At 39.9% G+C, this 19,492-nt stretch overlaps 1 protein-coding gene across 2 annotated transcripts; it reads left to right on the forward strand.

Moving 5' to 3' along the window:
• Positions 1–923: 923 nt before the first annotated feature.
• Nmi (N-myc and STAT interactor) lies at positions 924–18,891 on the forward strand. 2 transcript variants are annotated; one of them, XM_070023421.1, is made up of 8 exons: positions 924–1,192; positions 6,130–6,228; positions 7,784–7,879; positions 10,654–10,816; positions 14,975–15,081; positions 15,167–15,353; positions 17,361–17,467; positions 18,406–18,891. In XM_070023421.1, the coding sequence occupies exons 2-8, from the start codon at positions 6,154–6,156 to the stop codon at positions 18,586–18,588; spliced, it is 918 nt and encodes a 305-aa protein (XP_069879522.1). In that variant the 5' UTR covers positions 924–1,192; positions 6,130–6,153; the 3' UTR covers positions 18,589–18,891. The 2 variants fall into 2 exon arrangements, with proteins under 2 accessions (XP_069879522.1, XP_069879529.1); XM_070023428.1 differs by lacking the exon at positions 6,130–6,228.
• The last annotated feature ends 601 nt before the right edge of the window (positions 18,892–19,492 follow it).

A 19,492-nucleotide genomic window follows, 5' to 3' on the forward strand; every position in this document is an offset into this window, starting at 1 on the left:
CTAAATGATCATTAGAGGCAGCTAATGGAGAATCTTGTCCGAAACGATTTTGGAGGCCGGTTGATTCTCCACCCCTGTATCATCGGAGTTACTAGACACACCCACACAATAATATAACTTAAGAATTTAGGCCTTGAAATTGTTTCGATACATCTCCTTCCTCTCACTTCTGTTAGGAAACACATTCCTTGAAATAAGCCAGATGTTTTTTTATCTTCAACGGAAAAGTTTACACCTAGTGAGCAGTTGTTTATAATCTTCACAACAAAATAAAATGTTTGAAACATTTCACAGATTTGGGTCATAGAAACCAAACCCAATAGCACAGCTTTCCCAAATTCATGGCCCTGGGGATGCTGGAAAAGTTGATCGTGGATGGGCTGTAAATATTATACTCAAAGTGATGATGTTCGACACATTATGTGGAGAGCTAGTAGGGGAAGAGAGATTCTGCTTTCAGCTTATGTGGCTCTGATCCATCTTTGCCATCCATAGGTTTTAGAGATCACATACACAAATGTGTTCTTTTTGTTTTTTTTTGTTTTTTTTTTTTTTGGGTCCGGTCGTGGGGCCTGAACTCTGGGCCTGGGCGCTGTCCTTCAGCTCTTCAGTTCAAGGCTAGTGCTCTACCACTTGAGCCACAATGCCACTTCCGGCTTTTTTCTTTTTGCTTATGTGGTGCTGAGGAATCGAACCCAGGGCCTCATGCATGCAAGGCAAGTGCTCTACCACTGAGCCACCTTCCCAGCCCCATACAAATGTGTTTTTTAAATTCAGCCCTTCACATTGTTTCTAGAAATAGAAGATTTCTAGAACATATAAACTTGAAAATAGAAACTATTTCCAGCAATACTTTCTGGGGCGCGTTGGATGCACAAAACCAAAGCGCTTCCATCATCACGTTTCAGAAATCGAAAGTGAAATGCGTTATCAAGTCTTGCTGGTGGCAATTCGCCAGAGCCGCCCGCTTCGCCAGAGCCGGTGCTTAGGTTTGAAAGAAAAATCTCCACTTGAGCTTTTCTTCTCTTCTGCCTTCTTTCTGGCGAAGGCACCCAGCTGTGAAGGCCCTGGGATCTCCACGCAGGCAGCCGGACCGGGACGTCCTGCCCTGCCCCGCGCCCTCCTTTCTGCCCGGCTTCCCGGAAGGCCAAGCTGCTCCTGAGAGCTGCGCTCTCTAGGCTGCTTGTCTGGGGTGAGTGGGGCGTCCGGTCCCAGTTGGGGATCCCCTGGTGGGGGGACGCCGGGGGTGGGGGGTCCAGGGCATTGAGGTCACATGTCCCAGGGGCGCACCAGCTTCCAAGGCCTTCACTTGGCCGTCTCTGTGCCTTAGCGCGCCCCCCCCCGACCCCCGCCCTTTAGTCGCCTGTGTTTCATTTGGAAAATTGAAAGTTGATTTATGTCTCCTCACTGCTTCCCAGAGTGTCTCCAGAGAGAGTTCGTTCTTAGGAAAACGGAGTTTTGAGGGGGATTATGCTCCTTGGCTGGCCCAGGTTTCTGGAATCACGCCTCACTTTTCAGAATACGCAACGTTTTGCTGGAAGTTGATACCCCAAAGAGAGCATTAAAAATTATAGGGCGTCATTATTTTGGCCCTAAATCCTGTACTCCCGTATTGAGTCCCAAGAGACAGAAAAAAACGTAACCTATGCTAAAGTTCTATGTCACCAAAGAGGGAGGGAAAGGGAGAAATATAACCTTTTCTTGATTATAAACTATAACTCTTACAGGAAAGTAAACGGATAGTAGCTAGTTCTGCACTTTCTGTTGTTTCTGCTCTATTCAGTGTTTTTCTGTCAATAAAACCAACTTCTGCTCAGCTCATCGGAACCCCCTCATTCTATTTTATAGAATGAAATATTGCTTGACTCTAGAATTGTAAACTAAAAACAGTTGAGATGTTAAAATTAAATCACTGTAATTTTGCCCATTGATTGTAATTTTGCACATTGATTCAAGTCTGAACAAGATGCATACATTCTATTTCCTTTCTTTGGCTGCTAGTCATGCATATAGAAAAATTTGATTTTACAAGATGGTGATAGATGAGTATCATTTGAGAACTAATTATGACAGTGATTTGTATTTTTTTATTTTATTTTTGTAATTTGTATATTTTAAGCTTAAAATTATTATAAAGGTGATGTACAGAGGGGTTACAGTTACATAAGTCAGGTAGATTTGTACAATTTGTAAAATTTTTAAATTAATTTTTAAATGGAGTTAGTGAGCATGTGGACTCTGTCTCTGTCTCTGTCGCGCTCTCTCTCTCCCTCTCTCACACACACACTCTGTTCATTTTTAGATTTCTATAGATGAGAAATCCTATCCAAGTCTCCCTGGGCTAAGGTCAAAGTGTTGCTTTCCTTTATGGGTTTCTAGAATCTGGCCACTCTTAGCTTAGTGTTCTGCTTTGAAGTCAGTAGCTTGGTACTTCTGGCTATTTTTCTGTCCTCACATTGCCTTCTTTCTCTTCTTTCTTTTACTTTTAGGGACCCTCTTGTTCATATTAAGCCTCCACCGCTCATTCAGGATAGTTTGTATTTTAGACAGGTTGTTGAATAACAACCTGAATTTAATTGCTGGCTTTAATTCTCCTTTGCAGTATTATCTAGTTTTTTACTTTTTAAAAATCAATTCTCAGGGTTAGGCCACGGATATCCTTGAGGGGATTCCGCCTACCACATGATTACGAAAGAGGAAAGAATGATCATACATCCCCCTCACTACATGGGAAATTCTTCCCATGGGGAAATATGCCAGACGTTTTCTAGGGGTATTTTACAGTAGACAATTTATAAGGAGAGCCTTTTATACAGCTGATAAGAGTATTGCCATAGTGATAATAATTTTGAAAAGCTATTAAATATTGTTATTGCTTCTGTGTTGTGGAAATGTAATTAGGATTTCACATGTATGTGATATCATATATGAACAAACACTCATGTGTTTGGTTTCCTTTTTTTTGTGGCAATCCTGGGGCTTGAACTCAGGGCCTCAAGCTATTCCTTCATGGCTGGTGTTCGAACCACACTTCTATATCAGCTTTTTGCTAGTTAGTTGGAGTTAAGGTTCTCTCTCTCTTTTTTTTTTTGGTTCTGGTCGTGGGGCCTGAACTCTGGGCCTGGGCGCTGTCCCTCAGCTCTTCAGCTCAAGGCTAGCGCTCTACCACTTGAGCCACAGTGCCACTTCCAGCTTTTTTCTTTTTGCTTATGTGGTGCTGAGGAATCGAACTCAGGGCCTCATGCATGCAAGGCACGCGCTGTACCACTAAACCACCTTCCCAGCCCCTCTCTTGACTTTCTACCTTGGACCTTTCTACTCCATGTGGCTTTAAATCACAATCCTCACATTTCACTCTGGAAATTTCTCCATCTTTCCTTGGCTTTCCTGAACTGGATACTTTTTATTTACTTAAAATATTATTTTACCAGGCTAGCTCATGCCTGTAATCCTAGTGACTCAGGAGACAGATCTGAGGATTACAGTTCCAAACCAGCCTGGGTAGGAAGGTCCGTGAGACTCTTAGCTACAAAAATAACCACGGGAAAACTGGGAGTGGTGCTGTGGCTCAAAGTGGTAGAGCCTTAGCCTTGAAGAAGAAAAAAAAAAGCTCTGGGTCAGTGCTCAGGCCTGAGTTCAAGCCCCACAACTGACAAAAAAACAACAACAGCAACAACAATGTGTATGTGTATAATTATATTGCTATTATTAAGGTATTATACATAGGAGTTACCATTTCATAAGTCTGGTAATGAGCCCAATTCTTCACTTCACTTTTCCCCATTTCCCCCACTCATGTCCCTGTTTGCAAGTTGCAGAGTTCACTTTCCACAGAGTATGATGACCTTTGTTCACCTTTCCTCCCTCCATTTCTGTGTACTGGATACTTTTTAAGGGGGACAGGGATATTAGACTGTGGAATGTGCCTCAATTTGAACTTGTCTAATGTTTCCTCATGAATAGATTTAGATAATGTGTTTTTGGCCGGGATATCTGTGTTTTGTTCTATTATATGTTACATGACTTTGATTTATTCCATTATTTACTTTGATTATCTCAGGATGGTAATGGATGCCAGGATTCACTACAGTCACTCTTTTTTTCTTTGAAATTGCTCAGTATTTTGTGTGTGTGTGGGGGGGTATTTTGAAACTAATATACCAAGCCTGCCTTATTTGCAGATTTATTACATGAGGATTTGACCAAGAGAGTTCCAATAAATAAATAAAAGTTAAAAAAGAAGTCAAAATCCAACTTTTAAATTCCTTCATGTGCCTTATACAGCCCCGCTGAAATGGAGAAACTGCATTAGTATCAGTTGTGTTTAAACTGTCAAACAACCCCCCACCCCCTAAATAGGAAAAACCATGTATAGGGCTATATACACATATACACAAATGTATTAACTAAAGTGTGGTATATTCAGAGGAGGATTCCAATGATGGGAATCCTTTGAGCAACTTACAGTTTAACAAAATGAATGCTAGGAAGCTGAACTTGGGTGTATGTTGGGGGTAGGGGTCAAGGAGAGCAGTTGCAGATGAATAGAGAGAGGAAAAGTGGCTGAATGTAGCCATAATATTCAGTATATGTATATATGTGAAATACGTACCATTCAATATAGGCACATATGGGAAATGGAAGTAAGGAATTTGAAGGGATGGATGGTGTTGGGAGAGATAAAGAATGATGAAAGGGGTCAAAATGCATTGCACTGATAAACCCACGTGTTGAATTGAAAACCCTTTGTACAGCTATTTAAAATAATAAAAAATGATTAAAAACAATTCTGAGCCAGGTGCTGGTGGTTCATGCCTGTAGCTCCTCAGAAGACTGAGACCTGAGGACTGTGATTAGGGCAGAAAATAAACCACTAAAAAGCCATAAGTGGAGTTTTAGCTCAAGTGGTAGAGTGCTAGCCTTGAACATAATAGATCAGGGATAGCACCAAGGTCCGGAGATTGAACCTCAGGACTGGTGCCAAAAAAAGAAAGAAAGAAAAAAAAATCCTGGTTCTTTGGAGAATATTATTAGATAGCAAAGCTGGGGTGCCAGGCTTGCTCACTACTTCCATCTCTACTTCCTACCTCCTACTCCCAATAGCCAAAACTAGGGTATGTATGTATGTGTATATATACATCCACACATTTTTTACTTCTGTTGCTACCTAGCCATCAATTTATAAACCATTCATCATGTATTATCTATTTATCATCAACCATGAGATTTCATTGATATATCCAGTTTCATTGAACAGGATTCATTATTATTTTCTTCCTTTCTATATTTGTAATTGCCTTCTCTGTCAGTGAAATCCCTGGTTCCTTCATCCTCTACATATTACTTACTTGATCAATTCCTTGAATGTATCCTTGGCACTAGGGACTCTTTTACTTAGATCCTGTATCTCTTTCACATTCTAGTTTTTATTTTTGTGGGTCATGGGGCTTAAACTCAAGGCCTGGGCTCTGTCCCTGAGCGTATTCACGTTGAGCCACAGTTCCACTTCTAAGTTTTCTATTGGTTGATTGGAAATAAGAATCTCATGGACTTTCCTTCCCTGATTGGCTTCCAGCCACACTCATCAGATCTCAGCCTCCTGAGTAGCTAGGATTACAGGTATGTGCCACCAGAGCCTGGCAGGTAATTGTTTTTGTTTTGTTTTTGTATTTTTTAAATGCTGTTCAATTTTCTGGTACCCCAAGCTTATTTTAGGCTTGTCTCAAATAATTCCTGTTCCAGTCCTAGCAGCCATTGCTCAAGGAGCAGATGAGAAACTGGGTGTTGGGGATTTTAAGCTTTATGAGAATCAAAAGTTACAAAAAAAAAAAAAAAAAAAGAGGAAGAACTTTGAAAAAATTTGGAAGATCAAAATAGTAGTCTTTAAAAATGGAGCATAATACTAGAAGTGGAATTTGAATTATGAAGAAATGTAATACAAATTATTTACTGAATACTATTGTATTTAAAGAATTTTAGAACCTTTTAACAGGTTTATGGATGTAAGCATTATTTGAAATTCAAACTTTGGATGCATAATGCTTTGATGTTAGAAAAAATTATTATTTTCATGAAAGAGTAAGTGGTAATTTTTTTTATTCTTGAATTTGCAAATTTTCTATTTTAAAGTCTTCTTAAAAATAATTACGGAATATGGAGGATAATGGACACAGCACAATCTGGACAAAGTATCTGAATAAGCAATTAATGAAAGATGAAAAAAATAAGGTAAGAAGGAAATGATCAGATTATTATTAAAAAGTAACTTATAGTTATTAGTTTGAAGCTAAAGCATGCTTTTTTATTTTATTTTTTTTATTTTTTTGTCGGTCGTGGGGCTTGAACTCTGGGCCTGGGCGCTGTCCCTCAGCTCTTCAGCTCAAGGCAAGCGCCCTACCACTTGAGCTACAGCGCCACTTCCAGTTTTCTGGTGGTTTATTGGAGATAGGAGTCTCATGGTCTCTCCTGCCCGGGCTGGCTTTGAACCTCGATCCTCAGATCTCAGCCTCCTGAGTAGCTAGGATTACAGGCGTGAGCCACCAGCGCCCAGCTTAAAGCATGCTTTGTATGCCTAAGTCCAACTTTATCATGAATTTTCAGGGTTATTAGACTTCTCAAAAGTGTTTAAGTTTTGTTGATTTTTTCCAGCTTTTTATTTACATTAGCTATTTCTCACTGACTTCCTTCAGTTTTTGCATTTGTACCTGAAAGTTCAGAGATTAGTTAATAATCTTCTGATTGGATTCAAGAGGAAACAGAGGTCTGGGTAACAGACCTCTGTTATATTTGGCAGATCAAGACAGCTGGATATTATGGGAATCATGGCTAATTATTATACTCTTTTTTTTATTTTTTATTTATTTTTTAATTTAATTTAATTTTATTTGTGAACATACTGTACAGAGGAGTTACAATTACATGGGCAGGATAATGCATACATTTCTTACCAAGCATTGCAGCCTCCTCCTTTGTTTACCCTTCACATCCCTTCCCAGCCTCCCCCCTCCCCCCCATCCCAATCCTATTCCTTCCCCCCCCCCCCACCGACTTTGTAAAGCTCGTTTTGGACATGACAACTTGTACTTCTCATTGTTGCAACAGGTTAATTATTATATTCTGAACCATAATAACTTGTTCACAATCATAGTGCAACTTATAGTTATCAATATAGCCTGGAAGGGAGTTTTAAGAACTGACCTAAGATTCAGAAGATAAGCATCTAAGTCCTTTCTGGAATTGTAAAAATTCCTGGGTGCTTGGTCATTGTGAAGTCAGCATATGCCTTTTCTCATATAATGGAACTATAAATTTGGTAATGTTAGAATTAGCAGTTGATGTTCTAAAATATTCAACAAATGCATTCTTTTAAATTTTTTTATTTTTATTTATTTATTTATTTTTATTTTTATTTTAATTTTTTGTGAACATACTGTACAGAGGGGTTACAATTACATGGGCAAGATAATGAGTGCATTTCTTATCAAGCATTGCAGCCTCCTCCTTTGTTTACCCTTTTCATCCCTTCCCAGCCTCCCCCTGCCCCCTCTTTTAAAATTTTTTTCAAAATATATTTTTTATTGTAAAGATACTGTACAGAGTGGTTACAGTTACATGAGGTAATGAGTCCATTTCCTATGGAGCATTGTACAAATGCATTCTGAATATGGGCATATTTATTCTTGGGGTGCCTTGCTCAGGAGGAAATTTGGCATCTTCAATTAACTTAGAAAAAAAGGGTTGAAGAGTTATTTAATTTTACCATACTATTCAATATTTCTTTTAGGGATCAACTGATGAAATTCAAAGGGAAAATATGAAGCTAAGTGAGGAGATCCAAAAGCTGGAAGAAGAAATACAAGAGGCCACTAGAGACTTCCAGGTACTTTTACAGTTTTTTTTTAATATCATGTTTTTATAGACTTGCACTTTGTACAAAGTGATTTAATTATTCATAATACTTTAAGCATTTATAGCCATTTATAGCATCACTATATATAATAGGGTCAAATGGAAAACTACCCAAATGTTCCTTCCTGGTGGAATGAATAAATAAATTGGTGTATAATTTGCAATTGAGAATGTACAGGCCACAACTGTGCACAACATCATAGATAAATCTCACAAAAACGATGCTAACCCAGTGAGACTGAAGAGGGTATACCATTTGCCTCCATTACAATAAAACCCAAATGAGCAGAATTTAAGAAGTTAGGACAGCTGTGATCCTTGGAGGTACATAGAACTTGATGTTCATAAGAGCCCAGGAACGCTTCTAGGGTATTGTTGTGTTCTGCCTATTGTCTGGGTACCTATCATGTAACTGTGTTAGCTCTATAAAATTTCATCATGTTCTGTGCTTTCCAATTCTATCATGTATGTGTATTTTAATATAACTTACCAAATTGGTAAACTAAATTAATTGCCAAATTAATAAAACTTACAAAGAGAAAGTTGGTCATTGGTGGCTCATGTCTGCAATCCTAGCTACTTAGGAGGTTTGGATCTTAGGATCATGATTCAAAGCCAACCCTGGACAGGAAAGTCCATGATGCTCCAATCAGTCATAGAAGCTGGAAGTAGAGCTGTGGTTCTACTGTAAGAAAGATAGCCTCAAACACCAAAGCTTAGGGACAGTACCTAGATCCTAAGCTCAGGCCCCAGGTAAACCCTTGCCTGTATGCATGCGCATGCACATGCGCATATGCACAACACAAAAAGTTACAGAGTTAAAGGAATTGGAGTATAATTCTGCAATTGAATGATACACAAATGCTCATTACCACTATGTTTTTGGATCACATACTTGGCCCTTCTCATGGAATCCCCTTCTTATTCTCTTTATTAATGGTTCTAGACTAAATAAGTTTCACAGTTTAAAAAAATTGGACAGATTAACTCTCCTAAAATGTCTCCTAAACTTTCCTGTACTTGCATAAGACATAACTTGGAGCCCGGTTTCTTTTTAAAAACCTAGATTATTAAAAATAAAACTGTCACTTTTTTGTTATTGAATTGGGAGATAGGAAGTGATGTTTCCTGAGTTTAGTAGATAGGTGACTTCTGGTAGGAGAGTGTTAGACTCTGGCTACTTAGCACCCTGGGTCTTTGGAAAACAGCCAGTCTAGTGTCCACACTTTACAGAGGACCCATACTGAGATCCTTCTGAGCTTTCTCACTGTAACTCCAGAGAACTCTTGACTTCTCAGTTGTACGGTATATTTTTACATGATTAGAAGGCACTCTGCCTTTTCTCAGACAATGCAAACTGTTTTCAATTTAGCCTATGGTTACTAGAAATTCTACTGAAGTTGCATTACATATATATATATATATATATATATATAATAGAGCTATGTGTGGCAGCTTATTCCTGTTACCCTAGGTACTCAGGAAGCCCAGATTGGAAAAGCCTAGCCTGGACAAAAAGTTCTCCAGATCCCATCTTAACTAATAGAAAGCTGAATATGGTGGCTTGTACCTGTCATCCCAGTGACACAGGGAAACTTAAATAGGAAGATCGAGGTTGAAGCCATCTGAACATAAGGAAAAATAGCAAAGGCAAAGGGCTGGAGGGTTGGGTAGGTGCAGGTGATTCATTTCTGCAATCCTAGTTAATCAGGAAACTGATAAATGGAGGTTGGAGATTTGACCTGAGCTTGGAAAGAAAAGTATACTAGACTCCATCTTCAAAATAAACACGTGAGGTATAATCACCTGTGTTTTATCAGATGAGCAGAAAAGCTCAAAAGCTATGTACATATGTATAAGAAGATGCTAAGCGAAATGAGCCCCAAGATATGGACACAAGAGGTCATTCTTTGTTGTTGTTTTTAATGTACTATGTAATTTTTTTGTTTCCTTGTATGTTCTTCCCCTTATGGTATAGCCTCTGTTGTCACTGTACTTGATTTTGGTACCTTGCATCTTGTATATACATTTATTTAATTTGGGGAGGGGAAGGGGAATAACAAAAGGCTGAAACAAGGACACAGGATGACCCATTGCAACAATGGTACTCACAAGACAACTTTACAGCTTTGGGGGGGATGGAATGAGGGAGGTGGGGGAAGGAAGGGATAGTAGGAGGAAAACAAAGGAGGAGGTAAGAATGCTTGATAGGGAATGTACTCATTACCTTACTCAAGTAACTGTAACCCCTCTGTACAGCATTTTCACAATAAACTATCTAAAAAATGTTGAAAGGCAGGTGTTGAGGAAAATGCAATTTAAATTTGACAAATTTGTATAATTCCCGGGGCCGTTCTTTTGGGATAAAATTATCTGAGGGTTATCAAGTATATTCAACTCTATATTTCATATTTTTTCCATGATATTAAGCATAATAATGATTTCCTGATGAGACAGTGGGTGATTGATTCAGTTATTCAAAAGATACTTATCCATATGAGTAATGTTGGCTTTGGGATCAAACACTAATTATTGAGCAGTTTAAACAATGATTACAAAAAGTGAGAGAATTACATATGTATAATTCCATCTGTGAGAAACTGAAGGATCGGCATTTAATTAGCTTACTGAGTAGTTGCACAGGACATGCAGTTGCTAATGTATTATTGGATGTCCATATTACATAGTCACTGGATGGAGTTATTTCTTGGCTTTATTTTAATTAAATCTTTCTGTTTGAACTAGATTAAAGAGGATATTCCTGAAGCACAGATGAAATTCACCTCAGTAAAGAAGTCTAAGAATAACAGCGAGTTTTTAAATGCCTCCTGTTCATTTCAAGTTAGTTCACAAATTTTCTATGAGCTACAGAGAGGACAGGCGCTCATCACCTTTGAGGAAGAAGAAGGTATGACTCATCTTAAAAATAGGACCATGTTACCTTTGGAAAGCACTTGGACTATCAAAGCTTTTTCATCTATACTTGGCTATCATGTTGTAATTTGCATTGATATAGTGTCCCTTTCACCCTTATAGGCAGATACCCTCATTTTGCAGATGAGAAACCTGACTGTAAGACATTAAGTATATAAGATTTAATTTCTTTTTTTTTTTTTTTTTGGGTCCGGTTGTGGGACTTGAACTCTGGGCCTGGGCGCTGTCCTTCAGCTCTTCAGCTCAAGGCTAGTGCTCTACCACTTGAGCCACAGCGCCACTTCCTGCTTTTTTCTTTTTGCTTATGTGGTGCTGAGGAATCGAACTCAGGGCCTCAAGCATGCAAGGCAAGTGCTCTACCACTGAGCCAACTTCCCAGCCCCAAGTATATAAGATTTTCTATCCTGTTAATTTCATGCAGCAGTGAAATAAAAGGATCAGCCACTGAGAGAGGGATGTCTGAGACTAAAATACAGTAGTTAAGATGCCCATTTCTAGGCTCTTGGTACATGTTTCCTAACTGGTAATGAGAGCAATGCTGTTGTAAGGTAGAAGGCCACAGTTATCAATGTGTTCTCAGAGACATCATCTCATACTCATACAACTCTACAAGCGCAAGTGGGTAGGACTGATATTTTTTTTTTTGGGTCCAGTCATGGGGCCTGAACTCTGGGCCTGGGTGCTGTCCCTCAGCTCTTCAGCTCAAGGCTAGCGCTCCACTTCCGGCTTTTTTCTTTTTGCTTATGTGGTGCTGGGGAATCAAACCCAGGGACTCATGCATGCAAGGCAAGCGCTCTACCACTGAGCCACCTTCCCAGCTCCTAGGACTGGTATTATACATACTTTATAGTTGTAAAAGAGATTCAAAAAATATGTAAGTGAATGGACAGAGCTTGGGACTGAGAGAGTTGGGGTGGTTTGTGATTTTTTTTTTTTCTCAGTTGTGGGGCTTGAACTCTGGGCCTGCATGGTGTCCCTCAGCAGTTCAACTCAAGCCTAGCACTCTACCACTTGAGCCACAGTGCCACTTCTGGTTTTTCTGGTGGTTTATCATCGATAAGAATCTCATGGACTTTCCTGTCTGGGCTGGCTTTGAACCATGATCCTCAGATCTCAGCCTCCTGAATAGCTAGAATTACAGGTTTGAGCCACCAGTGCCTGCTGGTGTGTGATGTTTGTCAAGTCTGAGATCCGAGAGCTCCTGTGCAAGGCTTAAGGAGAAAGGTCTGGCTTTCAGTGTTAGCTTTTGCCTCCACAAGTAAGTTTGTCTGAATTCTTTATTCACCACAATTTCTATCCACATATGTGGATAGAATAATAAACAATAAACATTAGCTGATATTATTGCTATGTAGAAATTTCCTACATAAGAAAATGGACGTTAAGAAGACTAGTAATCTGCTCAAGGTCCAGAGAGTTAATAGATTGCTAGGCTGAAAGGCAAACCTGGAATGTCATTTATTTTCTACTGGATCAACATGCCTCTAAGCAGGCCACAGACTCAGGCCTTCATTCTGGTATTTTGAAGGCCATCTGGTGTTGGGACCAGATGGCCTTCTCCTGACATCCACTCCATTATGGGAGCCTGAAACTAAATGTTCAAAGGAAGAGTCCAGAAGGTTAGTATATGCACAGATGTGGCCTACGCCCCATGTGCTTTCTTTCATTCTGGGGCCACCAATCTAGCTGAGAGGGAAGAGAGCGGGCCAAGAGCTGTGTTGGCAGAGGATGGTGGTGATGGTGGTGATGGTGGTGATGGTGGGTAGATGTTACTGGCAGACAGAAATGAGGATTTGGAAGCAAATTGTCACACACCACCTATCTAGGGAGGCTAGAATTCAGATTGTCTTCAGAAACAGCTATGTTATTGTATTTACCCTGTGTTTTTGAGGTCCCAGTCTCTTGGGACAACATTAGGCTTGCACACAGGAAAACAGGAGTTGGCTTTTGACTGTCAGAGTCATAAAAGTTGAGACACAAGTGGTCTTTCTCAGCTGTGTCACATCACCAGATGTTGGGGGATTGTGGGAAGAGAGGGAGGGGAAAGGATCATCTGAGTATTACTTCATTGATGTTTTCTGTTATTGTTGTCTGTTGCCATTAGCAAAGATTAAATTAAAAAATCCAAGTTCTAGAGTCACATTGTGGTACAGTGAGTCTGAATTCCCACATGGCAACGCCCTGCCTTCTAGCCCTGCTTCTCGTGTTCCAGCTGTGATGTGCTGACTGGTTGTCAAAAACACATGTGGGGTTTATAAGACAGAAAGTGAACATCTCTTATCTTCAAGATAAAGTAATCTCGGATAAGCAGCTCTATATGTCAACAGCTGAAGTGCTATAAACTCACATTACATAATTGAAAAGAAATACCTCATATTGATTTTAAACTGACTTTAGACTTCTAATTGTTCTTAATTATATTACTGAATATCTCCCGTATGTCTGGATAAATTATACTTGATTTAGATATACGAAAGCCTCTAACTTTTTTTGTGCCAGTCCTAGGGCTTGAACTCAGGGTTTAGCCACTGTCTCTGAGCTTGTGTGCTCAAGTCTAGCACTTTACAACTTGAGCCACAGCTCTACTTCTGGCTTTTTTTGGTAGTTAATCGGAGATAAGGGTCTCAAGAATTTTTCTGCCAGATAGCTTTGAACCAGAATCCTCAGATTTCAACTTGTGAATAGCTAGGATTATAAGCTTGAGCCATCAGTACTTGGCTTAACTTTTTTTTTTTTTTTGAGGCACTGGGGATTTGAATTCAGGGCACTGTGCTAGGTAGGCAGGTGTTCTGTCACTTGAGTAACATCTCCAGCTCTTTCTGCTGCTTATTATTATTATTATTATTGTTTTTTTGGGGGGTCTGGTCGTGGGGCCTGAACTCTGGGCCTGGGCACTGTCTCTCAGCTCTTTAGCTCAAGGCTAGCACTCTACCACTTGAGCCACAGCACCATTTCCGTCTTTGTTTTTTTTTTGCTTATGTGGTGCTGAGGAATCGAACCCAGGGCCTCATGCATGCATGGCAAGCGCTCTACCACTGAGCCACCTTCCCAGCCCCTGCTGCTTATTATTTTGCTTTCTGTTTGGACCATGATCTGCCTTCCTGATATATCTGAGATGATAGACACATGCCAGCATGTCCAGCTCCTTCAGTCAAGATGGAGTCTCACAGACTTCTTATGCTCCAGCTGGCTCAGAAACTTGATCCTCCCAATCTCCACCTTCTAAGCCAGAATATTCCCTAAATCCTCACTCAATTATGTAAGCCAATGTAGTCTTTAGTATATACCTTTGGAAAGACAGCCAAAAATGAATATACATTTCTGTGGTGCTAGGAATAGAAATGGGTAAGTAATGATAAGATTAACTAAAAGTAATATTCAAATTGGTACTGACGGAGTTTTCCTAGCTTATCACTGAGGAAAAATTTCTGGTTGAGCTTTAATGTCCTAAAGGAATTCTATGGTAATGCTAGTAGTCAACAGTGGAAAGGAAGGGTGTGTGGTTGAGAGAAGAGGAGCTGGGTGCTGCTGGCTCATGACTGTAATCCTAGTTCCCTAGGAGGCTGAGATGTGAGGATCCTGGTTCAAAACCAGCCCAGGGAGGAAAGTCTGAGACTCATTTCCCATTAACTCCCCAAAAGCTGGAGTGGAGTTGTGGTTGAAGTGTTAGAGCACTAGCCTCAAGCATAAAAATTCAAGGACAGTTTTCAGGACCTGATTTCAAGCCCCAGGAGTGGCACGCGCGCACGCGCACACACACACACACACACACACACACACACACACACACACACACACACACACACACACACACACACAATCCATGCCTTCACCATCTGTATTTATCTCCTTTGTTGGCAAGAGGGTTAATACTTTGAAATCCCAAGAAAAATGCTAGAATTTAGATCTTTGAAAATTACAAAATTTAAACAGAGAAAAGTACATTCTTAAAGAAAAAGATATTCCAGATGGTAGGGGAAAAACAAAGGAGGAGGTAACAATGCTCAATAGGAAATGTACTCATTACCTTACTCAGGTAACTGTAACCCTTTGGTCCAGTATTTTTATAACAAAAAAAGGTATAAAAAAGAAAAATATGTTCGAACCGAATAATCTGCCAATTATTTTTCAGTTGCACAACGTGTGCTTGCAATTGGGAGACACTACGTGAAGATAGGGGATGTAAATTTGGAAGTCATAGCCCAGCAAGTTCCCCTGAACACAGGAGTCAGATTCCAGGTAACAGTTATCAAAGCTGCTTGGAATTTAGTTGAGCGTGTGCAGCCTTCTTATCTGTTCTTCTGAATGTGACACCATTTCCCAGGTTCATGTAGATGTTTCTAAAATGAAGATCCACGTCACAGAGATTCCTGATGAGTTGCCTGAGGACCAGATGCGAGACAAGCTGGAGCTGAGCTTTTGCAAGTCCCGGCTGGGAGGAGGCGAGGTGGAGTGTGTGCATTATGATAAGCAGTCCCGCAGTGCTGTCATCACCTTTGTAGAAGCTGGAGGTACTCACCCTTGAAAAAGTCAGCACTGCATGAGAAGCTGTCACAACCCATGCGTGGCAGGCTCTGTGATTATACCCATTATATGGGAATGGGAACGCAAGCACCCAGCAAGATACCCAAGGCCACATAGGAAATAAGCAGCAGAACCAGTACCCAGACAGGGATAGTCAACTTAGAACCTGCACTCTGGGTTTTTTTGTTTGTTTTTTTGTTTTTAGCTGTGATAAAATACTGTACCAGGAGATGGTACCATGGTGAAATTGTTCCTAACCTCCCTCCCTCCCTCCCTCCCTCCCTCCCTCCCTCCCTCCCTCCCTTTCTTCCTTCCCTCCCTTTGTGTTTGTAGTGGTGCTTGAACTAGAGCTTCATGCTATCATTGCTTTTTCCTCTCAAGGCAGGAGCTCTACCACTTGAGCCACGTCTCTACTTTTGGCTTAGTGTGTGTGTGTGGTTAATTGGAGGTAAGAGTCTCATGGACTTTTCTCCCTAGATTGTCTTTAAATTGTGATCTTCAGATCTCAGCCTTCTGAGTAGGATTACATGTGCAAACTACCAGTGCTTAGCCAGAATTTCATTTTTTAAAGCTTAATACTATTCTATTGTGCTATTTGTGTGTGTGTGTGTGTGTGTGTGTTGTTATCTCCTTTGGATGTGTAACTGGAAGCAGAAATGCCCAATAATCTGGTCATTCTTTACTGAACACGCTGAGGAATTGCCGTATCCACTTTACATTCCTCCCAGGTTCCATCTCTCTACATCCTCACTAACAAGGGCTGCACTGAACCACTTAACCCCACTGCCCATCCATCATGGATTACCAAAAGGAATTTAAAAAAATGACTGCATGTTCTCAAAAACTACTTTGTTAAAACAGTTCAATCTTCACACACTGCTTTTATATTCCAGGAGAAAAAAAAAAAGCTGCTATAAAAGCAATCAGCAGATTGCCTGTGGCTTATGCCTATAGTTGTAGCTGCTTAAGAGGCTGAGATCAGAAGATCTTGGTCCAAAGCCAGTTTAGGCAGGAAAGTCCATGAGACATTTTTCTTCAGTTAACTACCAAATAGCTGAAAGTGGAGCTGTGGCTCAGTTGATAGAGTACCACCCTTTAGTAAACAAGAATGTCTAGACTCTAAGTTAAAGATCCAGGACTGGTGTGCGTGTGTGCGCGCGCGCGCACACACACACACACACACACACAAATAAAAACCAGACTGTTGTTTGCTTCGGAGAAGATGGATGAATATTTGCTATTTGCCTTCATTTTTACCTCTTCCATCCATGCGTCCCCAACCTTACTGGTTAATATCATTACTTTAATAACTGAAATAAATTAGCATCATTAAAATATCACTGTAATTATATATATCTATATATTATATAACTATATTACATATAGTTATATAGTAACATATAATTATAGTATATATAATTGGGACTTGCATTTAGGGCCTTATGCTTGCTAGGCAAGCATTCTACCACTTGAGGCATAGCTCCAGCTTTTATTACTTCAATTTTTCAGATAAAATCTCTTCCTGCAGCTGGCTTCAGACTGCCGTCCTTCTATACATACCTCCCACGTAGTTGGGATTATAAGTGTGTGCCACTACACCTTGCCAAAATACATTTATGGTTTGTAATATATCTGATATTCTAGCTCACTTTTGTTTACATAGTACCTTGAGAAAGTGAAAGCCCTCTAGTGTTGCTAGGATGTGTGGAGATGATCATGTCTTCTCTGAAGCTCAGGATAGGTCTATCTAAGAACATCATCACTCTCTGTGCAATGATTGGTTGCTCTGGGTAGCTTAGGACAAAAAGAACTGTTTAAACTTGTTTGGTCTTGTGTTTAAAATCATGTACTATGAAGTTTTCAATATGGACGGTAGCATGTTTTAGAAATTAATCACTCAATTCAGTGTTTGCTTTGATATTAGCCTAATGGAAGGAAGTTTTAACTTTGGTTTCTGTTGTTAAAGGAGAACTTTTCTTTTTGTTTACTTTTAGTTGCTGACAGAATTTTGAAAAAGAAAGACTATCCTCTTACTATAAATCAAAAGTGCCATAGAGTTACTGTTGCTCCATTCATAGAAAAGCACTTGAAAAAGTATCAGGTAATTTTTTTTTCTTTTCTTTCATTTTGGGAACTCACTGTCCAAACCTAGGCTGCAAAAAATAAAGAATAATTTCTGTCTCCTACTGCTTCAGACTTTAGCAGTGAGGGAGCTCAAAAATTGTTTCTTTCCTCCCTCTCTCTCTCTCTCTCTCTCTCTCTCTCTCTCTCTCTCTCTCTCTCTCTCTCTCTCTCTCTTTCTCTCTCTCTCTCTCCCCATCCCCACTCCCCCTCTGTCCTGGGGTTTCAACTCAGGGTCTTGGCACTTGCTAAGCAATGCTGTATCATTTGAGCCATGCTCCTACCACTTTTCACTTCAGTTATTTTTCAGCTAAGGGTGTGTGTGTGTGTGTGTGTGTGTGTGTGTGTGTGTGTGTGTGTGTGTGTGTGTGTAAGGGTGTGTGTGTGTGTGTGTGTGTGTGTCTTTTCCCTGAGCTGGTATTGGCTGTAACTTTCCTGCCTATACTTCCTCTGTAGTTAGTATTACAGATGTATACCACCATGCCCAGCTTGTTCTTGGATATAGGGTCTTGCTAACTTTTTTTTTTTTTTCTGGACTGACATCATATCTGATCCTCTTGTTTCCACCTCATAAGTACTTGAGAGGACAGATGTGAGCCACCATGATGGGCTTGGTTCTTCATCTTGCAACTTCCAACATCCATTTGGTTGCTAAATCTTGTCAGTCCTACCTGACTATCCCTTACCTGGTCTTGCTGCTCCTCTAGCTGCTCTGCTGTCTGTCCTCTGTCTTTGTAATACCACCAGAGTTTCCTTGCTGAACCTCAGATCTGCCTCTGATGTTCCCCTGCTCAGAGAGGCTAAGACTCCCTATCTCTCCTAAAATAAAATGCAGAATATGTGAGTGCAGCTTTTGAATGGGAACTTTTGTAATTCAAAGCTTTTCAATTTTTTAGTTTACTTTTTATTCCTTCCTAGATCTTTTCAGGAGTGTCTCAGAAGACGGTGCTTCTGACTGGGCTGGAAGGCATTCAGATGGATGAAGAGATGGTGGAGGATTTGGTTAGCATCCACTTTCAGCGGGTGAAAAACGGAGGCGGAGAGGTGGATGTGGTGAAGTGCTCCTTAGCTCAGCCGTATGTGGCATATTTTGAAGAATAGACCAAAGGAATGATGAAAACTATTGCTTTTGAGTCCAAATCACTACCAGGGGTAGAGAATCTTTTTTTTTTTTTTTTTCTGAAAGGGCCATTTGATGTGTGATGTTAGCTGTTATTGATGTTTATGTTGCTATGACAAAACTCCCTAAACATACTGAATAGTTGCCTTGACAAGGCAAGAGCAAATGATTTTTGTGGGTCTTAACTTGCAAGCTGGACATTCCTCACCCCTGAAACATTAGACAGAAATGATGATCCTTTCTCTTAAAAAAATAAAAACTTTAATTCCTTTTTTGTTATTTTACTTTATTTGAAATATCTTTTTTAAATGTTTTTTATTGTGAGAATACTGTACAGAGGAGGGGTTACAGTTACATGAGCAAGGTAATGAGTACATTTCTTAACAAGCATTGTTGCCTCCCTTACCATCCCTTCCCTCCCATCTCCACAACTACATTCCATCCCCCACCCCCCAAATTGTAAAGTTCATTTTTTGACATAGTGTCTTGTACATCTCATTGTTGCAATGGATCAGCCTATATCCCTGTTTAAACAGTAATATCTTGATACATAGCCTAGGCTGACCTCACATTTATGATCCTCCAGATTTCTAAGTGCTGAGATTATAGCACAACTCTTAAGTCCTCAGAACTGAGCCTGGTATGCTTTTTTTCTCATCAGTTGGAGTGCCAAATGTTCTTCCTGTGAGTGCACCAAGTATCCTCTCTTTCACTAGATCTTATATACATAAAAAATAGTATACGGAAACTTGCTAAAAAGTGTTAAAAATAAAGAAGGAAAGTGGAAACACAGGGGCTAAGAAAGAATCATTTGAGCTTTATCAGTGTATATTATATGCATGATGTAAATATCAAACAAAAGTTTTCTGTATAATTTATGCTAAT

The sequence above is a fragment of the Dipodomys merriami genome, unplaced genomic scaffold, assembly GCF_024711535.1.
Source record: "Dipodomys merriami isolate MVZ:Mamm:240054 unplaced genomic scaffold, mDipMer1.0.p SCAF_1, whole genome shotgun sequence".
In the NCBI taxonomy this organism is placed as follows: domain Eukaryota; kingdom Metazoa; phylum Chordata; class Mammalia; order Rodentia; family Heteromyidae; genus Dipodomys; species Dipodomys merriami.